Raw genomic sequence first — 18,038 nt, forward strand, 5'->3', positions numbered from 1 at the left:
ATGCTTGTGTGTACACATACACCTTGTGCTCAGACTCTGGTGCCTGGAGAACTGAGTCCTGGTCTTTCTCTCCACCCCCAACCCCTAGGATGAGGATGTCAACGGAAAGTCAGTCTGAACCATGGCATTAGACAAACCAAGCTCACTTTTCCTCTAAACACTGCAGGTATGAAGGCTGAGGCAAGAGGAAGGTCAGTGAGTTCAAGGCTAGTCTGGGATACGAAGTGAATGCCTTCCTCAAAAAACAAAACAAAACCTTCCGGTAGTCACATCTCACAGCAGTGTCACCCTCAATAGCATTCAGTCAAGATCAGTTAATATTATTTAATAAATAGGCCAGAAAGTTAGCTGAGCATTTCTGGGCAGGATGCGGCGTGCGACCAAAGTCATGGAAGATTGTCCCTTGAATCACTAAGGCAAACTGTTGTGTGTCGTTATACACAGAGGCATTACATAAAAAGAGTCATAAATAGAAAAAATTCCAAAGTTCTCCCACAGACAGACAGGGAAGTCAGAAACATAAAAATAAAAATAAAAAAAAATAAAAAACAGAACACAAACCGCCCCTCCCCCCAGCCCATTTGTTTCAAGTGCTTGATGATACAGTACTCCACATCTTTGGATATTTTACAATGTACAACTCCAAACTGCAGCCCAGAAGATAAACGGACAAACGACAAAAGGAACTGAAGCGGGCATCTGAAAAAGGGAATTTATAAGAAGTCGTTACCTTTACAAAATAAAACCCAGAGCCTGACACCACTGCCTTCCCCTGGGTTCCTCTTCTGCTTGAGTCTGGTTCAGCTGCTGTCCCTCGGCTGATGGGACTGAGAGTGCATATTGGCGGATGGGTCCAGAAACAAGTCTGAGCTGCGACAGGGATCTGAGAGGCAGCAGCCCCAGCAGGTGACCAACGAGGATGAGGTATCTGAGGAAAATCCACCCGATGGACTGTGGTCTGGTGACGCTGGCAGTCCACGGTCTCTCTTGGGAGCTTCCGGAGGGACAGAGTCTTCTGTCTTCTCTGGCCTTTTTGTTTGTGTTTGTACAGGATAAAGCCAAGGCGATCAATACAGGAAGAACTGAGTCTCATGTCCCCACAGTACAGGGCTCTGGAACTCCAGGCCTAAGCCTTCCAAGTAGGCGGATTCTCCTCTCTGGGATCTCAAGAAACCAATGCCAGCTCAAGAAGGTACGGGCCAGCAAAACTGTCTAGCTACGACCAACCCCAGAGTCAGGCGACTGTGACCTGCTACACAGAGGGCACCACAACCCAAAGGATTCCCTTTGGTCAAATATGAAAGGGGATCAGGGACTCAAGCACAGTAGAAGGGTATCACCAGCAAACCCCAGGCCTGAAGACATCCCCCCACCCCCTGCAATGAACCAGACAGATGAGCCCTAGGTGACTAGGTACTATGACACTTGCAGCGATGGCAGAGGCAGGTAGGTGAGGGCTGTTAGGAGCTGGCCCCATCCCTCGAGTGTTAACTCAAGGAGAATGAACTCCAGAGGGCTTGTGGGGGTGGGCAAATGCTCTGCCCAGGGGTATCCAGATATGACTGTGGCCTGTCAGTAAGTGGGGCAGAATTTGGGGTCCCTGGAGTTGACTCTGGGTATTGAGAGCCATGAACAACCTATCTCTCTGTGTCTTCCCTGTCTAGCTTTGCCACGTCTCACCTGAAATGCTGATTTCCACGTGGAGGCGATGGAACCAAGTCCTGTAAGATAGACTGTCTCCCGGTGACTCCCGGGGTGCTAAACGTCTACCTGTCTGGGGACATTGTGTCTAGGAACAGGTGTGAACACATATGGAGGAGAGGGGGGGATGTTACCACCCCATTTCACAGCAGGGTGACTCTGAGGCACAGAGGGTCAACCTGCCGACGGTCACAGGACAAGCCAATTTGAAATGGGCTTGCTCCACACCAGCTTCTAGCTGCAGGAGGCTTTTCTGCCCAGTGGGATGCTCTTTCCCCGTGGCTGGTAAGCATTGCTCAATTGGATCTGGGACCTCTAAGCTGAAACCTGACTGGGATGAAAGCAGGGGTGGGAGGGACTCCCCCATAGGGCAGTATGGCTCAACCAAGGTGCCTGGCCAGGATGTGGTCCTCATGCTGGCTCCCCCTGGCTTGCCTTCTGGCAGAGCGCTCCCTCCTCACAGCCCCATACCGCAGCACAGTGCTCCCGGCACCAGCGCGGAGACTTCTGAGACAAGACACCCTGTGTGTTTCTGAGAATCAGAGTCGGCCAGGGAGAGGCAGGGGCTCCCAACCCTTAGGAAAGAGATGTCCAGCTCCGACTCCAGCAAAGGGAGGTGCTGCTCTCAAAGAGCAGGCAAAGAGCTACGTAGCTAAAATGTATTTTCTTATCTTCCCTTTGTGTTTGCAAACTAGAAAGTTCAGATCCCTTGGGTGGGGCAAGGCGGGCCTTAGAGGAACTTGAGACAGGGTCTGGGACTGGGGTGGACCAGGACCAGCCTAGTTATTGGCTTCAGACATGGAGGCCACGTGGTTGAGACCGGTGAGCCCTGGCAGGCTGGCCAGGCCTGTGGCCCAGGGGTCGGGCAGTGGGAAGTAGGGCCGTGTGGCGGCTACGTTCTCGGCCAGTGCCAGGGCCAGGAGGCCACCTGCGTTCCTCTCGGCCTCGAGCTGCGCACGTCCGAACAGCTTCATCTGCGTCTCCTCGAACTGCCGCTCCAGCTCCTGCAGGCTCAGGGCGCCCTTGGGTGCCGCTAGGAAGTGCTTGGCAGGGCTGGGGCCTGGGAGGCACACCGCCGCACCACCCAGGTGGCCCCCCACGTCGCCCAGCGTGGGTGGCATCACGAAGGCGGCCTTGTCGGGTGTGGGACCACCTGGCCCGAAGAGCAGGCTGGCGGCCCTCCAGGCGGCGGGCTTACGACCGCGCCGGGGCCGTGCCATGCGGCAACTCTGTCGCTTGATGTGGCGGTGCAGGTGGTCGGAACGTGTGAAGCTCTTGTAGCAGAATTCGCACTGGTAGGGCCGCACGCCCGTGTGGATGCGCATATGATTCTTGAGGTCGTAATTGTGCACGAACTTGGCGTTGCAGTGAATGCACAGGTAGGGCCGTTCCCCAGTGTGTTTGCGCATGTGGATCTTCAGCTTGTCCTGCCTGCAACACAGAAGCCAGGATTTAGTCCATGAGTGGGATGCAGGTGCCCACTCTTCACGTTGTTTCCTACTTTGGAACTGGCTTCCTGTATCCATGCTGCCAATCCAGGAGCGGGGCTCGTCCTAAGATCGACCTCTAACTTCTGTCCGAGCATCTGCCTCACCTCTGGATTAAAGCAGGACAGAGTCGTCTCCTGAAAGACATCCCGCCACTCCCTTTACACAGATTCTAAGTGAGAATCTCCCATTGATTTTTGAGGGCCCACTTCACATCCTGGAAGACAGTCTTGCTGGAGAGATAGGTCAGCATTCTGATCTCAGTCCTTTCATGATGAAGGGCCTCCTGAAACAGGATGCCCTTGGACCTCTGCCTCTAGGCTCAACCTAAGCCCCCAGGTCCACACCAGCCCTTGTCCCCAGCAGTCTTCTGGAGACTCCAGAAGCCTAGCACACCTGGCTGAGAGCACCTTGGTGTGGTTTCTCACCTAAGCCCCAGGCTCTGCTCTTTGCAGAGGGTTCAGGGTTTCTCAAAGAACCAGGTGCGGTAACAATGTAGCCTGATCTGGGGTAGAGCTCTGGGGTTAGAGGCATTATTCAGAGGCAAGGCATGGGACAGGGTGGGGCTCCAGCTGCAGGCCATCCACTTGCTGGGTGACCTGAGGTGAGTTAGGTAAACTCCCTAGGCAAAGCTGAAGCTAGGGCCAGACTCAGGGTGTACTTGAGGGGAAGGGAGATCAAGGCCCTCCTGGGGGTCCTGAAATGAAAACTGAGCTTCCAGTTTTGTTGTCTAAGGTCTGAGCACCCAGGACACCTGTATAGGGAGCACTTTGGCCTGACTGGTGGGGGCACAGAGCTGGGGCGGGCTGTAGCATGTCCTCCCTGGATCACGCTCCAGTTCTCCCCAAGTGGCTAGAGGCCAGGAGCACTGTGCGCTGTTTCCACCACCTCTTGCAGGTGGGGCTGGGTGGTGCCTCTGCTCTAATTCCAGGTTGGGCTTTGAGGTCAGAGCAGATGTGGGAGTCCAAGGAACCCTCCCTAAAAATGTCCAGCTTTAACCCTCGATTGGCAGGGTTTCTTCTGGCCACTAGAGGTCGCATGGGATCGCATTTAGAAAGCAGTTTTCCTGGGTGGGTGCAAGAAGGAAAGAGATAGCTGCTGTGGGCGCTGTCGTGTGTGTGTGTGTGTGTGTGTGTGTGTGTGTGTGTGTGTACGCCACATGTACAGAGCCAGTCCTCTCTCTGTGCTCCCTGGGGCTGAGATCCTCAGGGGTGGGGAGTGGGACTAGCAGGGGAGGCAGAGAAGAAAGGGTGTGGTGCTCCAAGTGTCTTCACGCCAGACTTTCCTCCCTTCTACAACCTCCAACCACCCTGGCCTGCACAGTTACCTGCTGTGACTTCCCAGCCACCAGCAGCATATGCCCAGTGGTATCTGCCACCTAAGTGGCTGAGTGTTCAGTATGAAGGGGACCCAGGGAGCACTTGGCCAGTGGAACTCTCCTGAACAAGCATGAGAGTCATTACCAAGACCCGAGACACTTGTGAGCTGAATACTCCTTTTTAAGGCAGGTCCCCTGAGGGACAAAGAGGAAGTGACAACAGAAGGCAAGACCTCGTATGTTCAAGGTCCCGGGTTCAAATCTCAGCACCGGAGGAAAAAGGAACAAATCTAAACCCAAGTCCCAAACCAGACTAGAGTTAGCTGCTCTTCTGGCTGGTGGTCTCACACCTGGCTGCATGTCTCCCGCTGTGGGATATTGAGACTCACACCAGCATGTCTGTGGCCCTGCGAGGGCCTGCATTTGCTGGCAAGGGAGGACACCTGTTCAGGGGTGGCATGGATGTGCTGTTTCCCGTCGAGGGCCTCCCTCCATGTGTGCACACAGAAGTGTCTCCCAATGCTAGGAGCCATGGGACACAGGAGGGAGAAAACACATGTGCATGGACACACAAGTCCTGGTGTGTGTGGGAAGGGACACACAATAAGGGACAGCCTCCACGCCGATCATCAGCATGGCTGTGTGTCTGTCCCTCCTGGTCTCTAACCCATTAAAGACCAACCCTCGGGCTGGAGAGATGGCTCAGTGGTTAAGAGCACTGGCTGCTCTTCCAGAGGTCCTGAGTTCAATTCCCAGCAACCACATGGTGGCTCACAACCATCTGTTATGAGATCTGGCACCCTCTTCTGGTGTGTGGACATACATGGAGGCAGAATGTTGTATACATAATAAATAAATCCTAAAAAAAAAAAAGACCAACCCTCCAGGCAGCAATGGGCCCACAGCTCCCTTGCCTCTGCTATTTGAATAAAATCTGGGAACTGGAAGCAGCCTTAGGGAATACCTGCTTTATGACTTTGAGTGACACCTTGGGAAGCATGGCCTGGTGATGCCAGGAGATTGGGTAAAGGCACACAGCTGGGCAGAGACAGAAACTGGTCCAACCCTAGGCCTCCTGATGACCCTGATGACCACCCGAAGCTCTTTTCAAAAGTGCTATGACTTGCAAGCCAAGGAGCCTTTGTTGACTGACTAGTGACAAGAGCTCCTCAGTCTCTTGGAACACATTTTTTTCTAATATTGATTTTGTGTGTATGTGTGTGTGTACATGTCTGCGCATGAATGGGTACATGCCTAGACGATCATTCCTGTGCTACTGTGAGCATGTGGAGGCCAGAGGACACCTGTTTGGGAGCCAGTTTCTCTTCTTCTATCATGTGGATTCTGAGGAGCAAACTCAATTTCTCAGGCTTGGCTTTGGCGGCAAGTACCTTTACCTGCTGTGCCATTTTGCCACCAAGAGTTCCCTGTCTAACTCTGATAAGGGCAGCCCCGATAAGGGCAGTGCCTATCCCGCTCTGGGTCTCTGGGTCTCCTTTCCTTGACTGATATCTTGTTCCATTTCCTTGCATTGCAGACCCAGTCCAGAGCACCATCTCCTTCCAGCCCAGAAGGAGGCTCACAGTAAGAAAGAATGCTTGGTGCCCAATGAGCTTGTCCCAGTGAAAGGCAAGGTTGTGGTCAGGGCCTGGGCCGCAGCCTCTGGGAAGCTCCTAGTCCATCTGAAGTCTCTTGCCACCATCCACCCAGACTTCCCGTGGCTTGATAGTCTGATGTGACTCTTCCCATCATCGATACTGATGCCATTTTGTGAACTTACCAAGGTCCTCAGAGCTGTTGGGAGAGTTTCACTATAAAGAAAGGAGAGAAAGCCTGGGCCAGGCCTTGCTGATGTCTGAGAGGAGTGGATCAGCATTTGGCTGACCCTGCAGTTGTTCAAAGTTGGGACTATTGGTGAGGGAGTCTGCAGAAACTGGTGCTATTATAGTTCTTGGGGAGCCATTGCTGTCTAATTTTTGCCTAGATGGCTTGTCCCTTGTCCCTCCATGGGATCTGTCTCCATCTCTCGCTGGCTGCCGTGTTGAGGTATCTGAATGAGGAGCTGTGTGAGAGGAGCACAGGATAGCCCTGTTCTCTAGGAGTTCCAGGCCAAGGGCTGGGTGAGGCACAGGCAGGACCGTATGACCTGTGACCAAGTATGCAATGGGAAGGGAAAGGAGGGGACTTGAGGCCATCTTGAAGCCCAGGACCTGGTAGCAATGATTGCCATTGGGGAAACAAATTGCTCAGAGGTTAGCTGCAGGGTAAGGTCAGGTGACACCCACCTAGTCAGCAGACCTCTCCTTATCTTCCCTCTATGTCAGGGCTCATCTGAGGGGTCCCCTTTCCAGAGCTCTGAAGTTTTCCCTTTTGCCTCCAGACTCTGGCAACTAAGGGAGGGGCAATCAGTGGGACCAGCTAGGAGTGGGTACTCACAAGGAGGACTAGGTAATAGCAGGGCATGGGAAGTCCTTCCTCTTGGAGACCCATGGAATGAAGGCAGCAGATGGGACTTGGTGGGTGGCAAGGGTTTTGCTTGGAGAACTCCACCTTGGGCGATACTATAGGAATCAAAGGGAATGATGTTCCCATGGCGTGTGGGCGTTCTAGAAAGCGGCATCTAGACAACAGAGCCTAGTATCATGGAGAAGGGCCGGCCCTTCTTACGTTCATGGCAGGACTGAGGTAAGCCAGAAGGCCCAAGTTCTGTCAGGCACTGAGAAGAGAGACAAGGCCTTGTTGGCCCAGGAATATAGCTATGAGGAAGAAGGACTGAGCCCAGAGTTTCTCAGTACCAAGGGTGGCTTAGCTTGCAGGGAACTCTGGGAATTCCAGGCCTGGAGGCAGCCACCTTGCTGAAGAACCTCCGCATGGGGAGGAGGGGAAGGTGTAATGAATGGTGGCCAGGGACCTCAGCCCCGAAGCATAGCCTCACGGAAAGACTGTAAGGGAACTGGCTACAGAGAGGATCGTAGGAAAATCTCATCCTGACAGGACAAGGCCAGGGCTTTGGATGGATGGCTTTTGGCTGGGTAGGAAAGGATTCTTTCAGGGTAGCCCTGGGGAGGGCAGCAAGCAAAGGGCCAGTGGCTCTGAAGAATGTGACCTGGAGTCATCATGATGACAGTCTCAGTCCCTGTGAGAAAGTCCCCGATGGGAGTCTGGATTCCAGCAACCGCTCCTCTGCAGTTCCTGCCCCTGACCTTGGAGAGCAGCTCCCAAAGCCTGTCTGATCTTGTTCAGAAGGGTCAGGGGAGTGGGAACCAAGAGAGGGGAGGTGAGCTGGGGGCTGGAATGTAGTTGCTACAGACAGGCCTCCAGCCCAGATGGCTGTCATCTTGCACAGGAGGAGGAGTAACTCCGGGGCAGGCAGAGTTGGAGCCTGATAACCAGAAACTCTGGGGCTGAGCTGACCTGGAGGGATAGGAGGACTGAACACACAGAGGCCACACAAAGTGGCCTTCAGGAATTTCTTGGGAGGGAACATTCTGGAATTTCAGTCTTAAAAAAAAAAAAACCAGCATTGTTGCCTGAACCCAGGAATCTCCCCTGGAGATTGCTCTCGTATCTGGAGGACTGTAAGTCTGTTTGCAGGGACTGAACAAGGATAACTGGCCTGGGCCTGCACAGGCCCCTGAGAAGGCTGTCTTGTGAGAGATCAGAGGGAGAGGCAGCAAGGAAGGAAGAAGGGGACTTGGGATCCTAGTAGCTCAATGTGGGGATCCTGCGCTCCCCGAAGGGAGGGTTGTTGTTCCCTTGGACATTCTGCCCAGGAACAGGCACAGGAAGTTAGGGCGGAAGAACATAGTAGAACTGGGAACCAACAGCTCCCAGTCTTTGACATCTTCGCTTGGGGGCCGGACTCTCAGGCAGGAACAAAGACCCTGCTGAAGGTGGGTGAATCCCACTTGAGCTTAGCTTCATGTGAACTCTGGCTTATCTCTCTGTTGCTCCATGCTTTAGCTAAGCCTTACCCAGGTGTTAGGCCAGCTGGCCCTGTGGAGCCCAATGAATTCAGGGGAAGAGAGGAGTGGAGTTAGGGACAGTGTAACTCAACAGGATTTCAGTGTGCCGGGACATATCGGGGACAGCCAGGGGGAGTTGGATCTGGGAGTTTGGGTTCCAGCTGCCCAGGGAGATAATGTCCGGATCTCAGGGCTGCTGTGGCCATCGGCCAAGAGGAAGCACACACAACCAGGGGGAGACTGCCCCTCCAAACTCCCTGGAAGAATCCAGGAAAGATAGTGCTGTGGTTTCCTTCCCCGACGTAGCTTGGAAACCCTCAGTGTTGCCCCTCAATGCGGTCACCAGATTCCCTGCTGCACCATTTCAGCAAAGCCACGGTCACCTGAACACATTTCTCGAGCCTTTCCTCAGCTATTTCAAACAGTTCCCTGCCGCCCACGACAGCAGCCCCTGCCACTTTCTAGGGTTCGCCTTGTTTTCTCCTGAAAGAGGCACATTTAATAGGGTGACACGGTGCATGACTCAAAAGTTCACTCCATCTATGGAGGCCAAGGCTTTATGCTTCCTGGGAAAACCCAAAGGAATAGAATTCCAAGAAACACTGATAGAATAAACGGGTCTGTTAAGGCAAGTCCTTTGAAACCCACAGTGTCAGTGGGAAAGGACCTAGTGCGGTAAACCATGGCTGTATGACGGGCAGCAATAGGCTTTGTCACATCAGTCACACTGAGATGATGCGAAGGCCACTCCACTGTGGCACCTAGCTGAGAAGATCTGCCTTACACAGGGACACTGATAGTGACAACAGGCCATTAAAAAAGTAGCCTTTGAAACCTAGCCGGGCACAGTTGTGAATCCATATCCCCCCCTCCCCCCACCTATTGGTTTTGACCACAAAAGTCATGGCACAAAACAGTACATAGCACACATTTGCTGAATGGAATGATGTTCCTGAAAGACGACAGGATCATGATGTCATGGTTTCAGATCTCAAGCTATCCCCTGGCAATGTGGAGAAATAGGAAGGAACCTGATAGGAGGCCCATCATGTCAGGAGGACGGAAAGGGCCTATGCGGGCCTCTGCGGGCCTCTGCAGACTTCACTGTTGCAGAAGCCCTGGCGTTCCAGTCCCACCTCTGGGACTGTCCAGCTGCACCTAGGAGCAGCCAGCTAGCCATGGGTGGTGTCTGGGAAACACTGGCACCGAGCACACAGAAACTGCTTAAGTTCGGTTTGCTGCTGCTCCTATGGAGCACAGGGCCTACCTGTCATGGGTCCTGCCTAGCTCCTGGGTTCTTCTTCCCAGCATAGCCCTGCTCTGACCTATTATTATGTCTCGGGCTTTATCCTACCACTGTATTAAAAAAAACAAAAACAAAAACAAAAAACAGGTTAGTTCCTAAAGGGGGTTGAAATCATTGCACCAGGTAGTGCTTAGCATCATGCCAAACAATGAGCCCGGTGTGTGCTCTCTCTCCCTCCCTTGGCCTCTGCACTCTTCTCTACCCTTCCCCCACAGCCTCGGGGGGGGGGCACGCCCCCTGCTGCTCGCTGTCTCCTGCGGCTGGGGCTGCGCACCTGGTGAAGCGAACCTCGCAGATGCTGCACATGTACGGCTTCTCCCCGGTGTGGGTCCTCATGTGCCGGGGCAGCTTCCCGGCTCCCATGATGACCTTGTGGCAGATGGGGCACTGCTGAGAGGCCTTGGGCTTCAGCTTGCGCTCCTCCACCAGCGGCCAGGGTGGGAAGAGGCTCCCCAGGTGGGTGGCACTCAGGAAGTTGAGATAGGCACCGTAGTCATTCTCTGCCTTGATGGGGCCCAGGGGCCCACCGGGCAGGTCAGGAAACACGTCCTTGAAGAAGTCGCTAGGGAAGGGAGGGGGCGGGGGTGGGCCTAGCTCCTCCTTCTCCTCCTCCTTGATTTTGCGGTTCTTGATGACTAGATCCAGTGGCCCACTGTCCATGGGCTGCTCAGGCAGCTGAGCAAAGGCACCAAAGTCCCCTGGCCAAAGGTGTGGGAAGAATTCTGGGGCAAACGGAGATAAGGAGGGTCTTCTGTCAGGGATATTGGCTTTGGGGTACAAGTTCTCCCTCAGAAGAGATTCAATGGAGAAGTCCCGTATCACTCCCAGATGGCCAGGGCTGCCAGGCTGGAAGGAGTCGGGGAAGTCCCTGGGTGTGTCTGAATAGTCCTTCTCTGTGAGATGGTCCGCCTTGGAGGGGCTTTGGGGACAGTTGATGTCCTGGGGGTCAGGCAAGTTTTCCTGGTCAGCAAAATCCTCTGTGTCATCCTCCTCCTCCTCTTCCTCCTCCTCCTCCTCTTCATCCTCCTCATCATCCTCATCTTCGTCATCGTCCTCCTCCTCCTTGTCCTCCTCACCACCGTTGCCACCAGGCTCCATGATCTCCAGGCACACGTTCACGATGCACTGGATCTCCAGCATCCTGGCAGCGTTGAGGATGTGCTTGACATTGGAGGCGGTGATGGTGAGTGTGGAGGTGTAGGCGAATTCCAGGATGGCGGCCAGAGCCTCAGGCTGGACAAAGTCAATCTCATAGACATAGGGCTGGCTGGCCAGGCTACCGGCCGTGAAGAGCTTCTTGAAATACTTGCTGCATGCAGCCAACACCGAGCGGTGCGTTCGGTACTCCTGCTCCTGAACCACCAGCAGCACGTCGCACAGCAGCCCTGCATGCCGCTGCTCGTTGAGACTGCACAGCACCTCACTGCTGTGGTTGGGGAAAGGGATGCCAATAAGTTCATCAATATCATTGGCCATGTTCTCAGCCAGAGCCCTGCAGGGACACACAGAAGGGGAGATCGGTTAATAAGCGCAGCCAGTTGAGGACCCAAGTCCTGGACCAAGCCTTGCCTGTAAGTCACAACCCAGCTCAGGCTGGGGTTCCTGTACCTTAAGACTCTTGGAGTTAGCATCTTACCAGGCGGTGCACATCACCGGCTTCGGAAAAGCCGCCGAAACCTCTGTGGGCGTGATTCGCAGAATTCTGCTTTGTTAATACGGACTTGGAGAATGCCAGGATGATGGACATCAGGAACATAGGAGTGGAAACCTCTGCGTGGTGGCATTCTGCTCCCACATGGGGACTGCTTGGTGCTTCTGCTGAGGGATGCCCACAAGGCCCCAGGTGGTGAAGCATTCTGTATTTTACAGAAGCTACCAGAAGCCTCAACTCAACTTTGTGGCCCATTTTTGGTGAATGACAGGGGCACAGTAGCATATATGACTTGCCCCCTGAGCTTGCTGCTGGCTTTACTATGCCTAATGGAGTTTCTTTCATTTGCATTCGGCAGTTCTTTCCCTAGCTTCCCATATATGTATATGTGAGCTGCTTCTCTCATAAGCAGGTATTTAAGGTCAGTACAGATGCAAGCACTTTGTTGATTACTTTCTCGTGTCTGTCCGTTGACCTCACAGCCCTTTAAAGCCTGCAGGAGACAGTTGGCTGAGGCTTCTTGACAGTATGGATGGCCCCTGACTGATGACAATCGGATGTAGGACTTTTGATTTTGCTGTAATGCAAAGGGCACTCATACATTCTGTTTATCTCTTTCAGTGCAGCAAATTCAACAAGCTGTGAGATATTTGTTATTTTTTATTATAAACTTGGTTTGCATTCAGTGATTTGGCTTAGCATAGGCGAATGTAGGTGCTCTGAGAATGTCCCAGGCAGGCTTTGGCAGAAGGTCAAGCATATTAAATACACTTTAAATTTAACATTATGATTATTATTGTGTTTGTGTGCGTCGGTGTGCACGCCACGGAGTTTACGTGGAGGTCAGAGGACAATTATGTTGTCTCCCTTTCTAGTTTTATGTGATTCTAGGGATCAAACTCAAGTCTCCAGGCTAAAATGAAAAATAGCGACCACTGCAAAAGCAGATAAGGCTAGGGAGGAAATGGGTTCCTCACACACTGCTAGGGAAGGCAGAATGGTCCACCCCGTCTGCAAAGCACTGCGAGCGTTTTTTAAAGAGTTAGTTACCCAACGACCACTTGATCTGTCAGTGGCACATTTGCCCCAGAGTAAAACCAAGTGAAAACCGAGAGGGAGTCTGGTGATCGCCCTGAACCGGAACCCACACGGATACTCCTCATTAGGTGGGCGGCTGGGCATACTCAAGAGCATCAGATCCTCTGCGCCCCACTCGGCAATGAAACGGAGCTCTCTGATACTCGGCTACACTCGGCAGCTTGGATGCGTCTCCAGGGAGTCGTAAGGAGTGCACAGAGCCAATCCCCCAACACAGGCTTCCTGTACAGCACCCTTGAAGCCGCCACTTCACAGAAGCAGGGAATGGGTGAGGGGTGCCAGCAGCAAGTAGGGGGGGTACTGGTGGGAGGGGAGGGAGTTGGCTATAAAGGAACACTGGCAGGGTGGATCCTGTGTGCCGTATTTGTTCTGTGTTCATAGAGGTCAGTATATTGGATGCCTGAAAATGGTCTTGAAAGTGTACCAAGAAGGGAAGCCACGGAAAGGGTGCAGTGGAGTCCTTTATATCATCTCTTACAAGCATGTGTGAAACGATCCCAAAAGAAAAATTTAATTTAAAAAAGCAAGCGATAGGAAACCACCTAGGACCGTCTGTGTGGCTAAATAGCAGGTGTGTCTCTCAAGGCCACCCTGCTTTAGGAGGGTGGAATTGTGGGCAGTCTGGATGGCGTCTACAGGGCAGGTCTCTGAGACATGGGTTAGAATGGGGACAGCAAGGCTGTGCTGTATGTAAGTCTGACCACGTGGAGGTAGGTTCAGTGTGACCTTCTGTGCACGAGCAAGGGGAACTGAGGACACCTGTCCCAGAGCCCCAACTCCCTTCTTCAGATATTGGGGACCCCGAGAACATTGGAAGGACAAGAGAGGACCATCTGGCCCGAGTTTAACCACGGGTTTCTCGGATGAGGACTCAGGCCCCGCATCTTTCCTCAGGCCTTGGCTTCCTCTGAGTGTTATTGTCACTTCGGTGTCACCGATGAGGAGTACCGAGCATGCAAAGACAATCACACGGATGAGGGAGGTGCCAAGATCTGCACCGGCAGCTTGGCTTCCCCTGGTCTGTGTTAGCCACATGCGCCTGCCTCACGCAGCAAAGGTAACCACGCATGCGCAGGATCTCTTGCCGCCACATTCAGAGATCGCAGGGATATTTGAAATGGAGGGAAACCCCGGGGGTGGCAGGGGTGAGTGGTGCCGCCTTCTAGGGAGGCTGGGCAGGCTGGAACAGCTTCAGGAGCACGGGCCCCTTCAGAACCTTGGCCTTTCTCACAGTCTAGGGGAGGGGTTTCTCTATGATCCCTGGGAAGAAACCTACTAGCTCTCCGGACAGCCTCCCAGCTCTTTCCCGTGGTTCTTTGCAGGTAGTTTTGGCAAAGCTCTGCCAGGGAGAGGAAAAGAGATAGGAGGTGAGGCTTGAGGCTTCATAAGGCTTTCCGAGCCTTTTTTTTTTTTTTTTTTTTTTTTTTAATAGAGTCCTCTGTAACCCACACTGCTTTGACTTTGAATTCTCCAGCTTCCCCCTCTCAAGTACTGGGACCACAGGCATGTTCTGCTATGTCCAGTTTTACAGGGTGCGAGGGGTTGACTCCAGGGCTGCGTGCACGCTAAGCAAATGCTCTATAAATTGAACCACCATTGATTCACCTTTTGGACACAGCTGTTTGTAGTATTTCAAGAGGATTCGGGCAGGTGTGGCTGACATTTGACCTCTGAAGGAGGTCATGAAAGACACGGCTGTTTCAGCTTTGTTGTCTTGGGCCGCTCTAGGAAGGAGGCCGTGGTGGGAGGATGCTCAAACAGCACCACAAAGAGGGCCATGTGGCAAGGGACTGAGGCTTCCGGTAACTGCCAGTGCTACCTGACAGCCGCACAAGTGAGACAACTTGACAGCGGCCTTTCCAGTCCTCCATCAGACCTTCTACCATGGCAGCCCGGGTGACATTTTGACTGCACACAGCCTCACGGGAGATGGAACCAGAGCCACTCCTGAAGCCATGACCCACAGAAGATGAAAAACAGTAAACGTTCACACACCATAGCCTCTTCGTTTCAGAGTTGTTCGCTACATAGACAACTGATTGAGGAGCCCTATTTGCGTTACAGACGTTCTATGTCTGGGACTTTTATTCTGACGTTTTCTGGTAGAAGATGATTGTATGTGTCAGCGTCAAGAAGTCCGCAGGACAGTGAATTTACCGGGGAACTGATATCTTGCTCTAATTCCCATAAAGCCACCCTAGGAGTAATTGGGCCCTGAGACTCAGAAGGATGCACAGTGTTTCCTCTAAGTGAAAGCCAGGGTCAGTGGGATGCTGGAGAATGGGCAGTTAGAGAGAGTCACAGTTTCCTGTCTGCTAAAGACCAGAACTATTAAATTTAGTAATGCTTGGAAATGCTTCTCAGGTTCTTGGCCATTTCAGGACACAGCCAGTCTTGCAAATGTTTCATGCATACTTGAAAAATCTTATACTGTCTAGGTTTAGGCACTAATTCTTGTTCAATTTTTTTCACCTTTTTTGCTTTGTGGCTGTGTTAAGAACCGAACCAGGGCCTGGGACATGCTTGGGAAAGTGCTCTATCACTGAGTTACATTTCTGGCCCTACAAAATGTTCTGCATTCATATTAATATTGTATATAATAGGTAAATATGTGATAAAATGCATAGGAATATCCCTCACAATAATTGAAGATTTATCACTTTCTCATACAGTGTTATTAAATTCTGCCTTATCTATTCAAAGACTATTTTTTGGTCATATAAATTCATCAGTTCTCAGGGAGAATAACCTCCTCCGCCCTCTTAGAGGAGTCAGAGCCTGTGACCAGGTAATACTGCTGTGTCTCACAGTGTGGTTAGCTGGTCTAAGCCCCCAGCTGCGATAGGAAATGGTTCCCAGCCTGCCAAGTTTTCACATGATGCCTCCTTTGGGATCTGGAATCATGAAGAGGAAGCTATGGTTATGTGGCTATAGGAGGCCTCTCCACCTCTCCTTGTGTCATTGGATGACTGCGAAGAGATATGCTAACAGACATGACCCTGTAAATCTTGGAGGGGTCAACAGGCTGGTGACCTCGGCACTAAGGCTGCTGTTCCGTCAGCCCCTTCTTTCTGTGTTTTGGTTCCTGACCTCTGCTCCATTACAGGAAGGGATGGAATCGTGGGAGCTCAGGGATGTTAATCTAGACAGAAGACTAACCTCGGGGTGAGGACAGGGAGGGGAACACCATCTTCAGGAAGCAGATAGAGCCCCCTCTCCCCCATCTTATGTCTGTTCGCTGTCTCTTTGGGAAGAAGCATCTGGGAGTTTCACCTGGAGACCCTGAAATCCCCAGGCCTTGGGACAGCAGTGTCCCAGAGTGGATGCCCCTCCTTCCCCCTCTTTCCTGCCTTAGCTTTTGCATCCCTTCCCTCTATTACCTTGACCCGAGCCAGGGTGAAGACCAAAGCCAAGAATAACACGCAGGGAAAGCAAACACACGTGCATGCAAACTCCCAGCTGCAAGCAGAGGCTTGATAAGGACTGTAAGCTTCCAGTGGGAAGGAAATGGCAAAGACGATTAGGAATAAAGGCCACAGGGGAGAGTGGGAGGAGAGCTCGGGCATGGAGGAAAGAGGAAATCAGGTATGATCAACCATTCCAGAGAGCACCAGGCCTAATTTAGCAAGCCCCTGCTCTCTGCCCCAATGGAAGTTCCTGGAATCCAGGTGGGCCCGAATAACCGGTATTCAACTGCCAAGTGAATGCTGACTCTTTCAGAGGGAGAACCATGCTTCCTAGGCTCCTGTCCAAAAGGCCGAGGCATCCCTGGTAGCCAGCGCTGACCGTCACAGGCACCACTGTTACCATTTGTCCAGTGTCTGCCATATCTGAGTCATCGCACCTCTAGCCCTTCCTCAACTGCACAATGGCTACAGCTGTGTGCTCTTAGCATCGTTCACAGGTAAAGGAGCAGCTGCACAGAGGATGAGGGAGGAGCCCAAGGCCACACAGCGGCAGCATGATCTGAACCGGGTCATGTGGCAAGTGCATGCCTTTGTCCTTTGCCATGCTTCTGCCTACCACATCTAATCTGGAGACAGAGAAACCTGCACTCTTCTCTCTGAAGGGCGGCTGTCTCTTGCTCAACAGTTTGAGTGGAGGCAGACCTGAGGGATGTGCATTAGATGGCTGAGACCCACACTTGTAGGGAACTAACGGTGGTGGTAGGAGGCTCAGAGCCCTGTGAAAGCGAGAGGCATGGACAGAAAGGCATGGGGCCCTGTGGGTGAATGATCAGAAGTCTTTCCAGGATCCAGGCCTTATCTAAGCACTGGGGGATGGAGGGGATTTTAAGGGACCCCAAAATAACCTACTTCATCTGAATCTGGAAGGTTTTAGATTTCTAGAATTCCTTCCAAAAATGTGTTTAACCTCGATCCCGAGGTTCTTGGCCAGCTTGTGCTCAGAGGAGTCCGATACCAGGAGCTCACTGTGCCCTAAGTTGGCCTGGTCTAAGTTACATCAGGGCTCTATGGCAGACAAGTTCTAGAACCTCAACTCTCCTCCTGGAGTGGTTTCCTCCCACAATACAGGGGCTGTGTCTCATTCAGCACTGCTGTGAGGACCCCAAGGAGGCACAACGGCCTTCTGGAGCATTGCCAGTCTTCTGCCAGTGCCAGCAGAGTGGAATCCAGGAAGGACAAATGCCCCAAACAGGGGTCTTGGCCAGATGGAGCCAACATACCTGCATAGCTTTGTGGAGGCCCATTCCCTTAAGGCACCTCCTGACAAGACTGAGAACAGCCTCCAGGAGCGCCCACACCCTTCCCAGCATGCAGCAGGCCTCATAACCTATCTCTTGTTCCAGGGATTCCTAATCCAACAAGGCAGGTTTAGAGAAACATGTCCATTTTATAGACGATGAAAATAAGACACACATGGGAGCTTAGGCCAAGGCGCACACAGAAAATTTTAGATTCTGAGAGAACCAGAAGCGGGGTACTTTAATGAATAAGCATGTACGGCCCCCATGATAGCTAACAGAGGACCCTTGTTGGTATTCTGGGAAAGGTGCACTCTGCACCCATTGCTACACTTGGTTTGCTCATCTTGGAAATGGGGAAGTGTGTGTGTAGATCCCACGGCATGGTGTAAGCGAACAAGCTGGCCTAGGGCAGCAGCAACGCTGAGTTTAGAGACCCCAAGATGACTTGTAGGGCAGACTCTGTTGCTTCTATGTCTGAATCATTCTGAGGACATCACCAAGCCACGGCTGGGTAGACGCTGCATGAAGAAATCCGCTTAGCACTGTGGTGGCAGCGGCGGGGAGAGGCTCAAGAGCTCCCACCCCTAACTGAAGAACTTTGGCAGATGCTGGCTGTGGGAGGCAGATAGCTCTTCTTCAGGGTGCCACCCCTGGTAGGCAGACCATGCTCTAGTGGATAACCCCACATCTGTGTTTATGGGCAACACACATTGGACTTAGTGAATGATTTTTAAAAAGGGGGGAACATAAAGTTGGGAGGGAATGGGCTAGGCTCTAGAAAGAGAAGAGGAATGGAGGGAACAT

General features: G+C 52.5%; 1 protein-coding gene across 4 annotated transcripts in view; it reads right to left on the bottom strand.

Moving 5' to 3' along the window:
- Nucleotides 1-310: 310 nt before the first annotated feature.
- Zbtb7c (zinc finger and BTB domain containing 7C) overlaps nucleotides 311-18,038 on the bottom strand; it is a 321,380-nt gene continuing 303,652 nt past the window's right edge. For all 4 annotated transcript variants that reach the window (XM_085676413.2, XM_085676414.2, XM_048419482.3 and 1 more), the window contains 2 exons: nucleotides 10,052-11,269; nucleotides 311-3,132 (listed from right to left, as the gene is read on the bottom strand). In XM_085676413.2, coding sequence (XP_085532539.2) covers nucleotides 2,481-3,132; nucleotides 10,052-11,253 — 1,854 coding nt within the window. In that variant the 5' untranslated portion in view covers nucleotides 11,254-11,269 and the 3' untranslated portion in view covers nucleotides 311-2,480. The remainder of the gene's footprint in view (nucleotides 3,133-10,051; nucleotides 11,270-18,038) is intronic.

The sequence above is a fragment of the Myodes glareolus genome, chromosome 13, assembly GCF_982192425.1.
Source record: "Myodes glareolus chromosome 13, mMyoGla1.1, whole genome shotgun sequence".
NCBI lineage: Eukaryota > Metazoa > Chordata > Mammalia > Rodentia > Cricetidae > Myodes > Myodes glareolus.